The sequence below is a fragment of the Oryzias latipes genome, chromosome 3 (genome assembly GCF_053564925.1).
Source record: "Oryzias latipes strain Hd-rR chromosome 3, Olatipes_Hd-rR_3.1".
NCBI lineage: Eukaryota > Metazoa > Chordata > Actinopteri > Beloniformes > Adrianichthyidae > Oryzias > Oryzias latipes.
In genome coordinates, this window is record NC_136239.1 from 37,167,922 (window position 1) to 37,188,130 (window position 20,209).

Genomic DNA, 20,209 nt, shown 5'->3' on the forward strand with positions numbered 1-20,209 from the left:
GTGAATGTGCGTGTGCATGGGTGTGTGATTGTGGCCCTGCGACAGACTGGCGACCTGTCCAGGATGTCCCCTGCCTTTGCCTGCAAGTGGCCAGGATAGGCTCCAGCAGCCCCGTGACCCCGAAAGGGGACAAACGGTTCAGAAGAAGCTACTGTATCATGTCTGCTTTTTCTGAATGTATTCTGAGTGAGACTCAAGTCACTGTGGCTCTGCTTAGCAATAAAAAAAATGTTTAAAAAAAAAGCAAAGCTGCTCGGCTCTTCCTCCCGTCTTATCTATAGGAACCATTTTAATCTGGAGTGCTTTTGAAAATCATCCGTGTTTAAGCGTCCCTCTGGCGCTCCAGACGGTGCCGCTCAAAGAAACAGGTGGCAGAAGAAGACAGAACCGAGCCCCATCCTCACGTCAGTCCTGTACAGATCCGCTCCATCACTCCACCCCCCCCCACCCCACCCCACCCCACACACGTCTGCAATCCTCCCATGAACCGCAGCAGTCAGAGTGGCGGTTTCTCCACCTCTCAAGCTGTCGGTGCGGCCCACATTCATGCAGAGCGACAGGAAAACAGCAGAATGCAATTATGTGACAAAGATTGCCTTATTGGTGCCTTTGTGATCACATGTTTGTAGAAATATAAGCAATGAGGTTCCCTTTTTTATTCAAAAAATAGTGTATTTTAATCATCATTTTAACTCTTTGTATGAGTGGAAGTGAGGTTTGATTCTCTTTTTAGAATGTACAGAATATAGCAGATTACATAGACTCAATGTCTCTCAGCACCACGAGGTCATGGTTGAAGCTGCAACGACACTGGAGCCTGCAGCTCACTGTAAGCCGAGAGGGAAACAACACATGGACAAGGGAACGGAGACGACAATGAGACGGACAGAACAAGTCTTTCATGTAGTGAAAATAAAGGACTAAACAGGATTTAATACTATCACATAAACTGCCCTTTTCTTTCATTTTAGTCGAATGCAGGCAGGTTTCATGTCCTTTTTATGGACTCATTAGGAATTCACTCCTTCTGGAGTGCTTTAACAGGGTTTTGTCTGCCCTCACGCTGCTGCAGCTCCATCAAGAAGACACTGCTGACCAGAGTCGAAACTTGAAACAGGAGGACTAATCACCTCCCTCCTGCTCTCAGGTCCTCACATGGGCCTAAGAAGACCTGCGGGATCGATTTTAAAGTGGTGCAGCCAGTGTATAAATCACCTGACTGTATGGGATCCAACTGCATGTCCTTTGGTTCACAAGCTCAGATGAGCGGAATAAAAAAGTGAAATGATAAAACTTGGGTGAAACAACAGACAGCTACTGCTGCATCACACAGAGGGATTCAACCCCCTGATTACATTATAAACAGGATTCATCGAAACGCAAATGCAACAGGAACAGGCCAATAGTGGGGCAACAGGTCAACGTGTTTATTTGTTGCTTTCCTATCCTATATGTTCAAGGTTAGCGAGTGGGAGGAGTTAAATCACAGGAGTTACCGTCTTAGTTAACAAAAGAATGAACAGCGTTTCTCCCTTCCGTCAGACAGTCGCAGATTTTTACTGAGTAGGAAAGTTTGTATCCTCAGATAAGAGCAACAACGGTAGCAAATCTTTACAAGGGAGTCCACTTAGAAAAATCTCAAAAATGAAGAAAAACTGCAGTTAAAAGACCCAAAAATCATATTTTTGGTGTTTTTATCATGTTCTTGCTACATTTTTCTAATGATGGAGGACAAAGAACATTAAGCTTAAAATTAAATCTCAGATCAGATGCAGATGACTAAATCCATGAACGTCTTTGTTTTCCTCGTCTGAGCTGGAATGTGACTCAAAACTGTATGGCTGGATAGCTCCAACATTCCCCCTCATTTTTGTTGCACCAGTAACGTTAGGTTGAGGGGTTGGGGGCTGTAAGCTAGCAAGACAGCATGTGAGCTATGGGTGACAGGAAGGGGGCGCTGGGTTGCTCCGCACCAATGGTCCCACCCAAAACTCAAAAGTGAATTTCTGATGAACTACTGCAGCTCTGCAGAAATTATGTCCTCGCAAAAAACACGGGTTTTTATGGCTAAAAACAGCATATTCATAATTAAAAGACCATTGGGAATGGGAAATAGATTAAAAATTTTATAGATTAAAATATTGTTGGATTGGGACTTTTAGGGGTTAAAAAAAAACCCCCTAAAAACACATCCCGTCTTTTCTCGTAGTTGAACACAACTCAGTTTGGTGACTCACCAGCAGTAAAGTCCTTGTTGAGGTCAATGAAAGCGTTGGAGTGTGGGATGCGCATTTTCACAGGAGAACTCAGCGCATTGTGCCACCTAGGATTCCTAGAGTTCAGTAAAAAAGGAGACCATCGTGAGTCAAGCTCTTCAATTTCAGATAGAACCCAAGCTTTAAGAGCACCAAGAAAGTTGAACATTATACCTGTTAGAGAGGAAGCAAACTTCAGTGAGAGGAGGACTGGTAGCCCCAAAAACATCAGGCATCATATCTCCGTTGAAACTGTTTGAGAAAAAAAGCATCCAAGTGCAAAATAAAAGGTATTAGTGTCATGAAAAAATAAACCCTGAAACAATATATTACTATACATCTTTTGAATACAAGAAAATTACATAAAGAAAGAGTGATACTTACTCCATAATGAGAGGCTGATCTGTAAAAGTCTTATTCAACGTCAGCCATCCAGTTGTATCTGCACAAATGAGTCAACGGGTTATGAGTAACTAACTACAGGAATATCATCTTCAGGTTTAAAATAATCAAAAACACACTTAAAAAGTCAGCAACAAATAAAATTGTCATGTGTGGTGTTCATCAATTACTTTGTGTTTTGAGTAAATAAGAAGTAAATTCATTTTGATGAGTTTTCAATTTGGAATTTTTTGCACAACATAATCAAATATTGAACTGACTAAATATTGTCTGAACAAAATGATGCATGACAAAACTAGCCCCCCAGAATTTGAGCAAGCAACTGTTGGAGTTAGGAAACACGACAGACAAATGTTAAAAAGCTCCAATAATCTTGTTTTTTTTTTTTAAAGAGTATAGTAAAAAAAAAGGGGTAAATGTATTTATTCTTGGAAAAAAACATGGTCAGGCTCAATGTTAGCTCCAGAATAAAACCAAGAGTGGTTTGGAGGAAGCGGCCCATCAAGTCAAATATGTACCTAATGTTTGGTTGTTCCCCCAAAATATGAACACAGTCGTTTTATCCGTTTTGATCTGGGCAGTAAGAAGGACATCCATCTGCGAGTCTCCATCATAATCTCCAGGAACCACACTAGTGACGACAGTGTCCCTGAAACAGGAAGAATCAGGTGGGATCAGCCACTTTCAGTCCCTCCTACATTGCAAACATCAGTCCTTTGCTGACTCCCAACAAAAACAAACACATGCAGAACTTAAATTAATATTTACTTTGGTAAAATGTCCTTAGTGATCAGAACTTTAGGCTTGAAGAAGGGGGATTTGGAGTCAGCCAAGAAGATCACAACTTCAGAGTCTGAAAATACAGGAGACACAGAAAAGTACAAATTACATGAAGTGTTTGTTTTCTGCCGGGTAGGAGATGCTAGCTCTTACACTGAAAAAAATCAAAGCCATGATTAACGTTTCCCTTTAAAAGTCTTGTATATTTTTGTCAGATATAATCATTAGCATGACTTTCTGGTAGCAAAACATTTCCTGCTACTACTTTTGACTTAGTTGATTTTGTTTTTCTTTGTTTGTTTTTGCAATAGCAAACTTTTACGTGTTAATTGAAAATGGGTTAAAAAAATTAAAAAACTTTTTACAACGTTTTGTGCTCTATGTGAGCTAAACTTCCGGAAGCTTTTTGCTATAAAGACCATTTAAAGCTCAAACAATTCTAGAAACACAAAGCTCTATCACTTTCAAATGCTGTTTTATTTTATTTTTTTCTAAATATAGCTAAATATGTTCTAATAAACAGGTAAACAGATTAAAATCACAAGTTCACCCAGTTTACTTTGAGCGTTTTTTTTTTTTTTAATTAACAAATATTGCACAAACAAAATACCAAATACAAAACTTCACACTGTGTGCAAAAAACAATTTTGAAATGAACAAAAATTCAAAAAACCATAATAATAACAATGTAAAACAGGTTAAGCAAAAATAAAACAAAAATAATAAAGGCAAAGGAATCTGTTAAAGTTTCAAAAGAGATCATCTTTCAACTGTTCTAACAGCTTTTTTGTTAGTGGAGGATTCTATACTGTTTACATACAGAAACATTTCTTTCTGGAAAACATAAAATACTGGTTTTTGTTAGCATATTTACACTTATGCATAAAGTATTTAGCCATAATTATAAGTAAATTAACTACATATATTCTCTCTGCATTAAGTCTTGCTTGTGTAAAATATCTAAAAAATAATATGCTTATAGAATAATCTATATTCTTCACATAAAATGTATCAAATATTTCCAAAATACTTGAAATAGCAATACCAAAAAAGATGAGGCGCAGTTTCTGGTGAGAAATGACAAAATGAACAGTTTATGTCCAGATCTCTTTTAAATTTGGTAAAGAACACACATACACGCACACACATTTTGCAAGGAAGGGGGGGACCTGGGTCCATCTGTCCCCTACCCCATCCCTGGTGGGGGGTGCGGGCCCCTTGGCGATGGCGGCCGTGTCCCTTGGGTGCCGGCTCCCTGGGCCCGGCGGTGCTCTCTCCGCAAGGTGGGGGGGTTCATATTACACCTGAGCCGGGGGTGTTTGTGTCTCTGGGGGGGTGGGTCCTGGTTCTTGCCCCTGAGCGCTGGGCCCCGCCAAACTTCCAACATGGCCGAGCCTGGTCGGGCCATATTTATAACACCCCTTGTGGGCCCCATTTTTTCCCCGGGGTTCCCCCCTCCTGGGCGGGGGCGGCAGGCCCCTGCCTTGCTCCTCCCTGGACCAACCGTGGGCCGGGTGGGTGGCTGCCTGGAGTGCGGAGCAGGTCTCCCTTGGGGGGTCCTGGCTCGTACCTGGGGTTGGGGCGGGGGGATGCCCGGAACTCCTGGGTGGTGGTGGGGTGCTCGTCTGGGGCTGTGGGCGTCCTTCTCCGGTGGGGCCCTGCGTTGGGCTCTTCCGGCGCGGCGGGGGGGCTACTTTCCTGGCTGGGCTGGGGCGGCACTCTCTTTCCCTCCGCGCCTCCCTGCTCTCTGGCTCTGGGGGCCTCGCGGCGGTCCTGCTGGCCCTGGCATGGGTGGCGGTCTTGGTCGCCCGGGGGGCGGTTGTTCCCTGCCTGTTCCTGTGTGGCGTTGGGGGAATTCCGGCTGCCGCTGCTGCTGCGGCGGGGGTCTGGGTGTGGGGGTGGCTGGGCGCTCCTCCTCCTTCTTTTCACATTCCACCATCCATTTTAGAAGAACATAAACACTCACCTGAGCACAGGTGTTAGCTCACCTTTGCACTTATAGTTTGCATGATTGAATGAATGAAATATTTCACACTAGTTGGTTTAAAGGCATAAGTATGCGTGTGTGAACACTATCTGTTTTGTGTACATGTTGACATGTGGACATTTTTACATCTAGCAGATGTGTTGATAATATTTGAGTGTGTGAACAGGCCCCGCCCTTTTTGTACTACATTTGAACTGTACCGTAACGATAAACAACCAGTAAACCTGTCTGCTCTATGCTGCTTCATGGTCTTACCCCCCCCTCTCACTATCACCCCCCCCCCCCCCCCCCCTGACATCCCTCCCTCTTCTTCCCTTCTTTCCTTTTCCGTCCGGTCCAACACCAAAGATTTTCAATCATGGTTGAAATGAATAAAGTTTGGCCTCAATTACAAAAGGGGTTTGTTCAGTCATACCTTTGGTTTGTCTGAAGATTAATAACCCCTCTTGTTAAAGTAAAATATGTCCAACACAAGAGGCCCTCAGCTCTCATCTGCCTGCCTTGCTGTTGGACAGGACAAGTTAAAAAAAAAAAAAAAAAAAATTGGTAAAGAAGTGTTTCACTGGATAAAATTTAACAGAAAAATATCTTTAATTTTATTGTTGATAAAATAATTTTGGGGCAGGGACCAAACCTTTTCCCACTGAATTCTACAGCCAAACCTATTCCATTTTTGAGATAACATGTGATTTTGTGGCAATCTCACTTAGAAACAGAGAACGGATACTTAGATTATTCCTGCCAGCTGAAAAACATATCTTTCCACACCACTTTTCTGTCAATTTGGGAGGTACTTTGAGTGTTAATGGAATTTCTGTTAGAAATTGTTGTTTATAAATTTTTTAAACAACCTTTTTTTAACGTTATTTTAGCAGATTTTGCAAATATTGTTAGATTTTCACATTAATAAATACAATAATAAAAATAATAATTAGGTTTTCTCCAGTACCTCTGGCTGTTTAAGCATCTTTAGCTAAATTAGCTTTAGCAAAGCAAGTGACTCAGAAATGTTAGCAATAATTTTAGATTAGACATTTTCTTAGTTTTAAACTAGCAAATAATGAAAACACATCTTCAAAGCAATAAAATCAACAAGTAAGGCAGTAAAGAAAGTGTAAATCCACAAACCCTCTGTGATAACAAAGATGTCAGTTTGTTTATCCGAGTTAAAATCCCCAAACGCTGCCATTGTTCCGTGATTTTCTTTCCCAAAAAGCTCGGCCGTTACATCCTGAAGCGCCAATGTGCTATAATCCTTACACAAAAGAGCCCAAAACGCTAAAAAATGTATTTTAAATCTCCACATCCTTCTGAAGCAGGTCCTCACAGCACTAGCAACCCAAACACTGCAAACTGCTTTACAGCAGGATGATACGTCACGTACTTTTAAATGATTTTCAATCTATTTTTTAGCTTTAGAGACCTAAAATGTAAAATCAAGTCAGCCAAAATGTTTATTTGGAAAGCTGGTGGGTATATGTATATCGAAAAAGGTGTATCAATGTGTTTAGTAGGTTATCTTATTTACGTCAATGTCGTGCTTTCGGTGCTTTGACAGCTGTGTAAAGTTGTGAAAGTGGGAAGTGGGCGGGACAAGTTTCAAAATAAAAGCTAATTTAAAAAAATTGTTGTCTATATCGGTGATTTGAAAAAAATAATAAACATAAAACAATTCATATTTTTAAAAGATGGTTTTACATGTTAAAAGATCATTTGTACACGTTTATAGCGCTCCAATTTTGCATACCACAGATCACCATGACCATTGCTATTTTACTTCGATAGGAAAAACTCCGGAAACGATTCAAATGTAGCAACACTTGACACTGGGAACATGGCGAGCTTGGCAGATGTCGGTTGGAAACTCTTGGAATTTAAAGCTCGAGCAAACAGATCAGGTTTGACCCATTAGTGTGCACGGTCTTTTACGGCGTTGAAGGCTTGGTCGTTTCTGTTTTGCCAGAGATTGTGCTTGTGAAGCTTCTGCATTCGTGCTTAAATGTGACTCCATCCTCACTTCTTGCTGTTGTTTGTCCACTGCTGCACAGCGAGGGTACTACAACAAGCAGGAAAGGTCAGAGGGTTAGATGTGCAGAGCTTGGACTCTATTTTAGGAGTTTCCTGCACGGTCTCAGTTCTCTGGTGCATCTCGATCAGACTTTTTGTTTAAGTATTGTGTTTGTATTCTGTTCTGGGAAACTTTAAAACTGCCCTAGATTTCCTTGGAACACTTATTAGGGGAAATTTAATTGTACAACTGAAATAATTAGTTTTAACAATATAATGAAAAGCCTGATAAATGTCAGCTTGCAAGTAGAGACAATATAAATGTTTTAGTTTACAGTGCATATATAATTTCTGCTCATGTAATTCATTATTTTTTGCTTTAAATTTCAATGATTAATTTGATAATACCTAAAGTAGCTGTAATTTTGTCATGCAATTTACCATAACAGAATCTTCTAACTGTACCCTAATTTCATTATGAAATGTTTCTAATTTTATTTTGAAAGGGGGGGAAAAATGGACTGAATTTTTTTTTGCATCATGTTTTATTTTCAATCAGCTTGATTTCTGCACGCCCGTAATCTAACTCTGTGTTACTAACTCCTTCCTGTGAATTGCTGTAGATTTCTGATTTAGCTGAAAGAGACGATTGGCCTTAATTTCCAGAATGGCTGCAGTTGCCCAGCCTCATCAGAATGTGCGCAGACTCGGTAAGTAGTGCTGCAGATGCCAGGAAAACAGCCCCCCCCCCAACCTCACTCAAAGTCTTTTCCAGGTTTGGTTGGTTTCATCCTCAGACTCCTGATGGCAGACACAGTTTTACACAATAATGGAGACGAGACATCAGATTTAGTCTCTTTATGGTGAAGTTGAATCCGTAAAGTGGAACCACACTAAGCAACACAAATCTATACTCCATCCTGAATTAAAAAATAGCTTTAGCAAGAATTTAATTCTATTTTCAGTTCATAAACACGTATAAAGAATTTGCTAAAACCTGTGATTTATTTTTATTTTAATTTTTTTGTGAGAACTGCTAAAAAAAAGAAGAATAATGTTATCAGACATCTACACAAAATTTTCATGATTTTAGTGCAAAAAAACACACCCGAAGAACCAAGAAGTCAGTTTTCATGTTATCGCTCCTCAATGATTATCTTTATCTCTTGACTGCGAGGAAACGAGCTCTGGCGAAACATCAATAGAAATGTGTTAACCATCAGAAGACAGCAGATAGGCGCTCTCGTGTGCTGTGAGCGCTCTTCAGGACTCTCCATTAGCAGTCGTCATGAAGCAGTAATCAGCTGTCTGTGTGAGCAAGGTTACTTTTTATGAAACAACTGAAAGGCCCACATTTTTTATTTTTTTCTGATCTCATGTTTGAAGTGAAATTGGAATCCCGGCTCCTTTAAACTCTTATCTCTAAAAAGAGATGGATTGGCTTTGTCCCCCTGCAACTTTAAAGCTGATGGAAATTATGCTAATTTTGGAACGAATGTGAATTTCTCCGTACCTGTGGTATTGACCCAAGGTCAAGCCTATAAGAATGCAAATCTGCCAAAATGTAAAGTGGCTGAGAATGGAGAGAGGTGGGCAGAGGGGGGCTTCCCTGCAGCTCTGAGGGGAACCGCTCGCTCGAGTGTCACATTACAATTAGACGCTTTACCTCTGGGTGTGAGTATTATTTCATGTGCTGAGCCATTTGTGATGCAATGTGTTGCAGGAGGAAACTGACGGATGTGTGTGCTGACTTTGCTGTGCTCGTTTGCATTCCTTTGAAATGTCAATACAGTAATTACAGAAAAACAATATTAGTTTTGCTATGCTTATATTTCCGTGTGATGTATTCTTTAAGACACATTATCAATTGTAGCCAATGAATGGAACACAAATGTCGTCAGTGTTTGTTTTTTGTCATTTATTTCCATTCATGCTGCTGAGATTTGAGCTTTGGGGAGGATTCCACCGATGAGCTATGAGTGTAACAAACTTTTCTCTTCTCAGGTTCCATCTATGAGCCTCTTAGACTGTCTAATCTCCAGAGAGACGATGAGCCCCTGTGGGAGAAGCTGGACCGCTATTACAGTGCTGGTAGGGGCTCACATTTGTCTGTGAGATGTGTTTGTTCTTTTGCCCTCGGGGAGGAGAGTACGGCCTGTCCAGGCCAGAACCTTCACCACAAAAAGACACCCCTCTCCCATCACACCAATAAATGCTAGTTACCTGCCTATATGAATCAAATCAAATCAAATCAAATCAAACTTTATTCATAGAGCACTTATACAACTCAAGTCACTCAAATTGCTTTACATAAAAACATAATCAAATTTTAAAAACAAAAGGACAAGACAAAGATATATTTTGTTTAAAACCCACAGAATGCAGACCCCCCCACACACACACACACACACACTCACACATACACACACAACATTAATAAGACAAACACTGGAGTTACAAATAAAATATAAAAGAAATAAAAATTAAAACAAATAAATAACCAATTAAGTACATAAATAATCCTTAGTAGACAGATATAAAATGGTAAATGAGAATAAATAGATAAAAAATAAATAAATGTATAAACATACACATGTATCAAACTGGTAAAAAGAAAACATAAATAATTAAAATATCAAATACGTTCCTGAATTTCAGCTAAAAGCTAGATTTAAGTGTTTGGTCTGAAGCCTTCCTGTAAAAACATAAACAGTCTCTGCGGCCCTGAGGCTCCCAGGGACCAAACAAAGTTACAGATATGCTTCTGGTTTGTTTCTCTATTAAACCTATTCATCCTTTTATGTTTTTTGTTCTTTCTTTTTGGAGCATCACAAAATATTCCTAGTTGGTGAAGGTGAAACTCAAAACATTAACTGGGGCGATGGCGGCAGCAGCAGTTCTTCAAAGACAAGGGCTGATCTGCCACGCCGCCTCATATGGTTTTACAGTGTGCCAATCATTCACTTTGGATACATAACAATTTGATGTAAAAAGCAATGATCATATAATACAGTCTGGTCTGGCAGCAAGCGATGCCTCTTAACATGCTCCATCGACTCCTCGGAGGAAGTGACGTTTGGTGTTCCTGCCTTTCTCCTGACGGATCTGGAATTTTCTCATTAAAATCCGTTTGCGGAGCTGCTTTCAATGCCTCATTGTTGATATGCTTTTGAGCAATGCCAGACGTTTACACAGCAATGGTGCCGTTGTTACCGCAGTCAATGAAATTCTGGTTGGTGTGAGCGTTGGCTCGGAGGGCGCCGTGTGGCCTCGCCAGATTAAACTGTTGTTCTCCAAAACCACGGCTTGTTTTTGTGTTGAATGACAAACTGAACTCGCCCACCTTTTTTTTCTTCTTCTCCCATTTTGTTGTAAAATCAATACAAATGGATCCAGGGAGCAGCAGAGGGGATGGAGCGAGCACGCCACTTCATCTTAGCAGATAGGGTGGGGTTTAGCATTCAGGGGATCGGATCATCCGTTGCCCCTGGCGATATATGGCTATTTGAGTGTGGTAAAACAGCACGCCGTGCCATCCCCGAGGGTCGGCGCCGATGTTATCACTGTGGGCACAAGCTGCACTTTACTTAGTTTCTTTGTAGAAAAATAAAAGGATTCCTCTTGGAAACAGAATCTTTCAGCTCTTGTATGTTTTTTTTATAAGGTCAAATATTTAAAACTCCATTTCTGATGATCAGCAAAAGGTTGGGATTTTGGCTTTTTTAGAACTAGTCAAGAGGACATTTTTGGTAGAAATTAAGTCAGACGTCAGTTTTAAGGCGGCCTGGTTTTCTGCAGCGGTTTTGATGCAATTTGCGTCATCATCTGACTATTGGAGACCTGCTGGCTCAATCAGATGAAGCTTGAACTTGATAAACTACTATCAACCTGTATCAACCATATTCCTTTTCATCTTCCTTTTTCATGTTTTTGTCTTGCTTCTCCATCTTTACTTTCTTCACCTTCCTGCTGATTTCTTCTCCATCCATCCATCTTACCTCAACAGTTTCCTCGTGTACCTTTTCTTTTCCTGCCTTTTTTCTTGCCCCACTCCTGCTTTTGCTCATCTTTCACCTTATTTCTGACCTTGGCTTTCCCCTGTGTTGTAAACTTTATTAAGTCCATATTCTCTTAGGTTTTGTTAGGCCCTTTCTCCATCTTTTGTTTTACTGTTGTTCTTATGCTTCATCCTGTGCTTCCCTCACACGTCCTTTTAGATGCATTTATTTCATGTACATTTTCATCCATCAATGGATATTTCTTCTTGTGTTTTTGGTCCCGCAGCACCTCTCTGTATGCTGTGAGTGTGATTCAGTGTTTGTCATTTGTCACAGCAGGCCCAGAACATCAACACCTGCTGGAACATATTGCAGTTTAGCTGCAGTCAGAGCACTCCGTCCACCTTTTTTTTTTTAATCCCTTCTCTTCTCACTGCAGCACAGCGTTTTCCATAAAGGTCGAGGGACAAAGAAAAGTATATTTTCTGACGATTCCAGCTGAGTATTTGTTCCCAAGTTGCTGTTGTTGCAGAGTTTTTGGAGCTGACACAGACTGAAGCAGTAAAAAGTGACTTACAGTCAGATTTGAGGGTCCTGGTTAATGTGGAAAGTCTTGACTTGTGTCTGTGGCTCTTTGGTCTCGCCATGAATTACGTAAGGGTTAATGGCCGACGAAGTGTGCGTTATTACTTTTTAACGCACGCCGTGGAAGCCTGAACCGTCCGACACTTCCGCGAAGTGCGTTAAAAAGTAATAATGCACACTTCAAAGGCCATAAAGCCGTTTATACCATGGTCACTTACAAAAGTAATACACATTAACCAGTTTTTAGTCCTTAATTCTTGTTTTTTTTCCGATTTGGATGGCTTTTTTTATCACAACAAGCGAACTATTTGTTACGTGATGCAGCGTGATGCGCAGCATCACGTAACAAGATTCAGCGATATATATATATGCTGATCTTTCCGATGGGTTAAACAAAGCATCAGTTCAGAGAGAAAGTTCACCTCTTAGCGCTAGTTTTGTCCCAATGATGAAGCAAAAGGTTGTTACAAAACATTTAAGCTAGGTGACCGGAACTTCTTTTTTCACCGTGCGGTTATCAGGTTTTAACGCAGACCCAGCAGCCAATCAGAATCGAGTATTCACCCGGCCCATGGTATAACACTTTTTAATGCACACCCAGCAGCCAATCAGAATTCAGTACCTACCCGGACCATGGTATAATCTGATTTGACGATGGCCTAATGAGAAGAAGAGCTCTTCTCTGCCCTGTGGATACAGGGAAGTGACAAACTAATGGGCGCTTTCCCCTGAAACTTCTAACAAGCTCTCACGTCCACCAGCCTTTGCATGTGAAAGTGGTGAAGTCATGCTTTTTTATTCAGATAAACAGCAGCAACATCCTCTGCGTGCCGTTACGTCTTTGTTTGTTGCACGTAAAGGATGTTTAGCATTCAAAGACTCGATGGCTCCAATTAGTCAAAGCAGTCCAGGCTTAACGCTGTGAAGCGTAGCACTGATTTGCAGCTGATTGGCGTTTTTGCTACAATGAGAAGCGACCTCATAAACATGCACATGCTTGGGCCTCATTATAGGATCTGTAGCTGTTGTGTTCAGGCTTTGACGATGCGGCTGCTGGACTTAGACCAGCTCAGGCGTCCTGAAAACGGGTTGAAGAACAATGGGGGAGCGCTGGTGGCAGACTTATCTGCTGGAGCACCCCGGAGAACCTTTTAGGAGGAAACGGGAGCTGCCCAAGACTGTGAGGAACACAAAACAGCTGCTTCCCAATGACATTTAAAGGACAAAGGCTGTTTGACTGAATTTAACCACAACTGGGAGCACGGTTATAGTAAAGTATATGGTATTAAAATGATGAGAAACATATCAAACTTGAATTTCTTTGTTTTCGCCATATTTTTTATCATCAAATAATTTTTTGTGTTAACCATAAAAATGCATAGTGTTTCAAACTGGGTTAGTGCAGAGCAATCGGAAGAAGAGATCATAGCTTTTTTTTTTTTTTTTTTTAATTGAGCATGAGATCACCTTTGTGGATCTCAGAGCCGTAGAATTTAGCTGTGTTTTTTTTTTTTTGCTGCAAGGAGCAGAACCAGAACCAGGACTTCATTGGCAGCTCACTGTGAGCATGGAGAAGCTCAGGTACGATGGTGCCTTTCAGGTGACAGCTCTGTAGGCGGGCATCAGGGCTTTAAATCTGACGCAGCAGCAACAGAAAGCAAGTGGAGACCTAAAACAGTTGTGTGTCCCTTTTGTTTGATTGGAAGTAAGTGGTGGAGTGTTGTGGATCATCTGGATTCTGAAAAGCGGTGGTCCTGCTAGAAGATCAAGCAGAAAGATGACAAAGATGAGTTGTGTGAACCTAATCAGGTTTGTGTGCCTGGAAGTGGAGTTGTTTTCTGTAAAGCTAAGCTTAATATCAATTAGGATGACTCACACAGACGTTCCTCTCAGAGTTTGCAGGGAGGATCTCTGAAGATCCCAAGTTGGAAGTGATGCTGTGGTGACTGGCAGGAAAGTGCAGGACTTCTGTCTGTGAAATACTGACTTTCTCTGACCCTCGCAGAGATTTTTGATAACTTTATCACCACTTCTCTGTGGGATAAAAGAGTTATAAATAAAATATACAAATCATTTGTTAATCAAATTTAATCTGTTTAAAAACCCATTTTCCTTTTCAGCTTCTAAAAAAAATTGACCTTTCAAGCATCTTAACCGATTTAGCCTAATAATTTACTTAGTGGATTTAATAGCTAAAGGTTTGATAACACACTTTAATGTGTGTGTTTTTCTGTCCTCTTTGTTCCTAAATGATCAAGTTCAGGACAGGGAATTGACCCCAAAAAGTTCAGTATTTGGCCTTTTTCTTGACGTTAGGCTATGTATATGTTTTTGTCATGTTTTTAGTACATAAAATATTCGTTCTTTTAATTGATTTATGTTTTTATTTATTCTATTTATTTTCCTTGATCAGGATTTGGTATAACTGGATTGAGTTAGCATAAACTGGATTCTGACATTGTAGGTGTTGGTCTTCTTTCTGGATATGGATGCTTCAGGTGATCGTTGGTCACAGTCCATCTCCAATGTGTGCTTTTTTTGTGTTAAAACCCCGCCTCAGGTGGCCCAGTTGGTGGATTTTTGTATGTGTTTAGTAAATGACAGAAAATATTCAGAGCTAAGTCTGCAACAGGTGTTGCTAACAGTTGGAAGTACTTCTCTGCGATCGGCGAGTTGAGTGTTGTTTGCAGCTGCGACTTTCTTCACAATAAAAGCTCCTTTAGCTTCGGAGCGCAGTTTAAACATTGCAGCGAAGGTGCGGCGCTTGTTTAATTGTTGCGTTGGTTGGCAGCTGGGTGCTCTTGTCTAATTCCAGCAGGGAACTAAGCCAACGTTGTTATCAGCGGCTCACAGGCCCCTCTGCCAATATACCTGCTCTCGTTCAGTTTCAGGAGGTAACAGGGGTGGAGAGGGGTGAGACTGGCTGACAATGACAGATCAAACCAGTTACATGTTTCCTCCTCTCCCTGTTTTGTTGTGTTGCCACGCTGCCCCCAGCTTAGACAGAAGTCGAGGTACTAAGCATACAGTCCTGCTGGGATTGGTGGCGATTTTTCTGCTTTCCAGAAAAGAAAATTAGCAGAAGCTTAGCCTTCATCTGTCTTAGTTCATCTCTTCATCGTGTAGCTTTCTACTTCCCTGCTCTTAGACCCAGATTTTTCTGATTATTTGTTTATGTGGCAGAATGGTCACACTCCACTGATTCCGCCCTCTTCCGGGTGGAGGCAGCAGATTGGCTGGCATCGCTTCGGCTCTGACAGAGAGCTTAGTACTCTTAACTTTTGGATTTTTGAGTCACTTTCTAAGAAATCGGCTCTCTTAATCTGTAATGGGACATTTATCTGCCAAACCGATCAGTGTCACGAACAGATCTGAAGAAAACTGCTTCCTCTGCTGTTTTGCAATTTTGAATAATTCAAAGGTTGTCTTAGAAGTGAGACAAGGAACACAGCTGCCTACAGTATAAAATATTAAAGTGTACTATTGTATTTGCCTAATTTTACAAACAATAAGTGGAAATCAGTTTTAGTTGAGCTTGTTTGACGATGTCATAAAGGCTTCCTCATGGCACACCTTTTAGTCATTTGAGTAAGGTTTGATGGTTCTGTTTTTGCAGAACACTTTGGACTGCTTCTATAGGTATCCACTTGCCTGTAAACATTTTGACATCAACTGCGGGAGAATAGACTGTGACCTATGACCTTTTACCCATTGGTGCTATAGGCAGGCCAAGACTAAGATGCCATAAAGCTTCCAAAGGGGATGAGAAAGGGGGGCAAAAGTGAGGGCCAAAGTAAAAAAAAAAAAGAAAAACAGCTGGACTTGCTGGAAACACAAATAGCTGCATGTTGACATAAGCAAGCCATGACAAGTCTTATGACTGACAGTAAGAGTAAACTGCGCCACCTACTGTTCTCATATGTAATAACTGTGCCATTGCACAAAGGACAAAATGCTTTTTTTTAGAATGCCAGGGACAGAGAATACATGGCGAATGCGCACTGATTTTACTGTCTTTAAGTACAGGTAAATTTTTGATTGGTCATTTAAAGTCCCACTCCGAATCCTCTTTTGATCTATTGTAAAATTGTTCCCAGTGAACTTTTAATTGTGATTTTGCTGTTTCCTGTGTTGTGTTCTAGAACTGTTTCTGCAGAGCTGCATTATTTTATTTGAAGTTGTCGGAGGAGCAAACCCGCCCCCCTTCCTGTCACCCATAACTGAGGAGCTATCCGTCTACGTGCTCTCCCGCTAGCTTACAGCCCCTCACAACCCCAACCAAACATTACCGCTGCAACAAAAATGGAGAGCAATATTGGAGCTATCCATCCGTACAGTTCTTATTCAGATTCTAGCTCAGACGAGAAAAACAAAGACGTTCATGGATCTATTTGTCTGCAAGTGAATGGACTTGCAGACATGTCCATTATACAGAATAGACTAAAGGAGGGAGATTATTTTCTTCGTCACAAATGAGCTCTTTGCAATTTTTTGACAAACAAAATGCAGCTGAAGTCGGCTAATCAAAAATGTTGCAATAAAGAATCAACTATCATTTAAAAGATACCTCTTTTGATATTGCGAAATCTCAATAGGATCAGTTTTAAACGTCTTTTTGTGTGGGTAGTTGTGTCGTTTTTTATTTTGCTTGTATTAAACTCAGGTGTTCTTGATGGAAGTTTAAGTAAAATGTCCAGTTTAGTTTAGTCTGTTTATTTAGTTTAGTTTAGAATTTACCTATAGAGTTCTATAACTTCATGATCCTTGGGATTTTATGTTTACTATACAATTGCCGGTACATTCCCTTCTCTGCTTCTGTGCCGGTCCCAAGCCCGGATAAATTGAGAGGATTGCGTCAGGAAGGGCATCCGGCGTAAAACATTGCCAAGTTAACCATGCGACTCGTCCTCGAAGTGGAGGTTGTTTCGCTGTGGCGACCCCTGATGGGGAAAAAGCTGAAAGAGAAAGAAGAAGATACAATTGGCGGTATAAAGCCCATTGAGATGACTATTGCAAAATGGAATTGAATGGCATTTCCAAAAAAAGGTGTGAAGAAACCCCTTCAGTAATATATACATTTGTCATGTGTGCTAGCTTTGATGTCGGTACATTGTAACAGCATAAGTAGAAGTTTTGTAATTTTCCAAAACTTTTGCACAGGAGGTATTTCCATATTGGTTCATTCAGAGATACTGCTCTGTCAGCATTCCACAGACACTTTCTGCTGCTTTTCATTTGTTTTCCGTTCAGCTTTAGCTCCACTCACAGATGTTGCAGCACACTGAACATTATCAGAGTCAGCAGTGGTGGAGAAGTTATTGTTAGCACTGACGTAAATGATGAACATCGCATAATGCCTGTCTTTCAGTGAAGCATCTTAGTCTCTATTGTTTCTTCCTCCTTTTTTCTATCGTTCCCCCTGTTTTCTCCTTCCCATCGGTGCAGTGAAATGACCCATTGTAAAAGAGCAGACTGTGTGTGTCTGAGACATTAGCTGCTGATTTAGTGGGACATTAACTTGATGGATGGGGAGGCAGAAAAGCCCCAACAACACTTGATTTGCATCCGGAGAAACTTTCAATCCGACGCAGAACAACACCCTGCGCTCTCGTTATTCTACTTCTAACGATGACCTAACTTTTTTCATCTGAGACATTACCTGCAGATTATCTGGCTTTGAATTTCTTTCTGTGTTGTCAGCAGTTTGAGCTCTCGGTCAGAAAAACCTTTTTTCAGGCATCACTTTAGCGTCATAAGAGCAACAGACCTAACAAAGCAGCAGGTCTATGACAACAAAGCTACGAAACGATGAAATTTGGACAGTATCCATCCATATTATCTCTCCGTTCCTTCATCCAACTATTTGTCCGCCTGCTCCTCCAATCATGGATCCATCAAAGACATCAGCGTTTTCCCAGACTATTGTCTGGGGTCTGGCTGTTCGATATCATTGAAACATTTTAGCAGAGATTGGTCCAAATGGCAAACCTCCCAATTCTCCAAACCACTTTGGTAGACTTAATGTGGAGACATCAGATAATACTAAGAAAATACTACCATATTTACAATACAGTGTAGAAGTTTGGGGACATACCAGTAAAACAAATCTACAATGTTTGTTTTCTTACAAAAGAATGCTATTCGAATCGTTAATGGTGTGGATGATGGGACAAATGCACTATTTTTAAAGTCGGTTTTATTGAAAATATGGGAACTACTGAAATTTAAAAAACACTCATCATGTATAAAGCCAGAGATAACTTACTTCGGATAAACATAAAACAAATGTTCAAGGACAGAGATGGGGATTATGGCTGAACTTCAAAGAGCAGTGCATTCGTACTACAAAAAATAAAATGTGCTTAACAATTTGTGGTGTGGATTTATGGAACGGGTTGGACGAAGGTTTAAAACGAAGCAAAAGTTTACGTGTATTCAAAAAACCTACAAGATGTCACTAAAGGAACTTTACAAGGCCAGAAATGATTAATAAAAACACAAATGTCACTTCTGCATCGGTGCTATGCAGAATGTAATGTAAATGTTTTGAACAAAACTTTTAATAGAAATACGCACATAAAAAGGTGTTGTAAAAAAGGAGTGGGATCATACAAGATTGCTCTTCAACCCACTCCTTTTCAAGCACACAGTCTTGTTTTATCTGTCTATTTAAACTCTTGTGTTTATTTTCATTTGTTTGAAATAAAGAAATTGAATTGAAAAAAATAGAAAAGTTATGGTTACATTGTAATATTCTGCAGTCTAAGTCTGTCTTTTGGTAATAATATGTTGCATCTGTGTCATTTATACTCATTCCACCTGAATACTTCTTCTGCCTTTTATGCAATCTAACAGCCACCAGCTGTTTCCTTTGCTTGCTCTTTCATTTTCAAGGAGTCCACCCTCACCACCCTCACCATGACTGGGAAAACTCCTTCAGTCAACTGGAAGATTTCAGGAATTTCATCTTGTCTGTTATGGGGGCTTCATAGCACCATTTTTTGCCCATGTTTCACTCCTTCTAGTTAACAGGCCCAAAAAAGTGGGACTAGAAAACGGTCATCTTTCACACAGTCTGATGAAAAGATGAGAAAGGTCTTTAAAGGTACACTTCCACTATGAGAGTATTCTCACTGAACGATTATTAAAATATATTTATTAGTGTAGTGGTGCAAAAAACAAGTTGTTACTACTTCTTTAAGAAGCTTTATCCTCCACTAATTACCTGTTTGAACTGGAGATGTGTCCCACCTGTCCACACCCTTAAACAGTCAGACTGCAACCTCTCCACCATGACCAAGACCAAAAAGCTCTCGAAGGACACCGGGGGACAAGTTTGTTCAACTGACCAAGACACGCCATTGACATGGATTCAAATCCTGCAGAGCTCCAAAGGTGTGCCTGCTTAAACCAGCACATGTCCAGACCAATCTAAAGTTACCAGATACCAGCTGGATGATCCCGAGGAGGATTGGAGAAGGGCATGTGGTTAGATGAAACCAAGATGGAACTCTTTGGTACAAATGCCTCGTGCTGTGTTGCATCAAAAGAATACTATCCTGTATTTGAAGTATGGGAGTGAAAACATCATGGTTTGGGGCTGCTTTTCTGCAAAGAGGACAAGAAGACTGATCCTTGTTAAGGAAAGGATGAACAAAGCCATATATGATGTGATTTTTTTTTGGGCAGAAACCTATTTCCATTATTGAGGACATTAAAAGACGTTGCACGACAACGAAGGAGCAGCTACATGAAAAGCATGTCAAGGTTCTGTTGGGGTTGAGCCAGTCTCTTGACCTAAATCTAAAAGAGAATCTTTGGAGGGAGTTTAAAGTCCGTGTCACTCAGCGACGGATCCAAAACATCACAGCTCTTGAGATCTGCATGGAAGAATGGACCAAAATAGGACCTACAGGATGCATAAACCTGGTAAAAAGATAAAGAAAAACTACAGAAAACATGTGACCTTTGTCATGGACAACAAGGGTTATATAGTATTTTCATAAGTTCATACATAGATAGTAGTTACAAAGTATTGAGGTGAACTTCGCCTTTGACCAAATACTTAATGTCTGCACCATTTATTCAGATAAATTCTGTTTAAATCACACAATACAATTTCTTGGATTCTGTTTTTCCATTCTGTCTCTTACAGTTAAAGTGTACCAATAATAAGACTTACAGACTTATCTCCT

At 40.5% G+C, this 20,209-nt stretch overlaps 2 protein-coding genes across 6 annotated transcripts in view; one reads left to right on the plus strand and one right to left on the minus strand.

The window, feature by feature from the left end:
* itfg1 (integrin alpha FG-GAP repeat containing 1) overlaps positions 1–6,936 on the minus strand; it is a 159,142-nt gene extending 152,206 nt beyond the window's left edge. The window contains exons 1-6 of one of the 2 annotated variants that reach the window (XM_023953696.2): positions 6,553–6,936; positions 3,426–3,510; positions 3,176–3,306; positions 2,640–2,697; positions 2,430–2,507; positions 2,238–2,332 (exon numbers count right to left, since the gene is read on the minus strand). In XM_023953696.2, the coding sequence (XP_023809464.1) occupies positions 2,238–2,332; positions 2,430–2,507; positions 2,640–2,697; positions 3,176–3,306; positions 3,426–3,510; positions 6,553–6,730 (625 nt within the window). In that variant the 5' untranslated portion in view covers positions 6,731–6,936. The remainder of the gene's footprint in view (positions 1–2,237; positions 2,333–2,429; positions 2,508–2,639; positions 2,698–3,175; positions 3,307–3,425; positions 3,511–6,552) is intronic. The other variant, XM_078944681.1, reaches the window with a different exon arrangement.
* A 271-nt stretch (positions 6,937–7,207) lies between these two features.
* phkb (phosphorylase kinase, beta) overlaps positions 7,208–20,209 on the plus strand; it is a 107,569-nt gene continuing 94,567 nt past the window's right edge. For 2 of the 4 annotated variants that reach the window (XM_078944680.1, XM_011494103.3), the window contains exons 1-3: positions 7,211–7,322; positions 8,055–8,141; positions 9,436–9,522. In XM_078944680.1, coding sequence (XP_078800806.1) covers positions 8,099–8,141; positions 9,436–9,522 — 130 coding nt within the window. In that variant the 5' untranslated portion in view covers positions 7,211–7,322; positions 8,055–8,098. Of the gene's footprint in view, positions 7,323–8,054; positions 8,142–9,435; positions 9,523–20,209 lie in introns of all 4 variants that reach the window. The other 2 variants (XM_020700795.3, XM_011494100.4) reach the window with 1 other exon arrangement.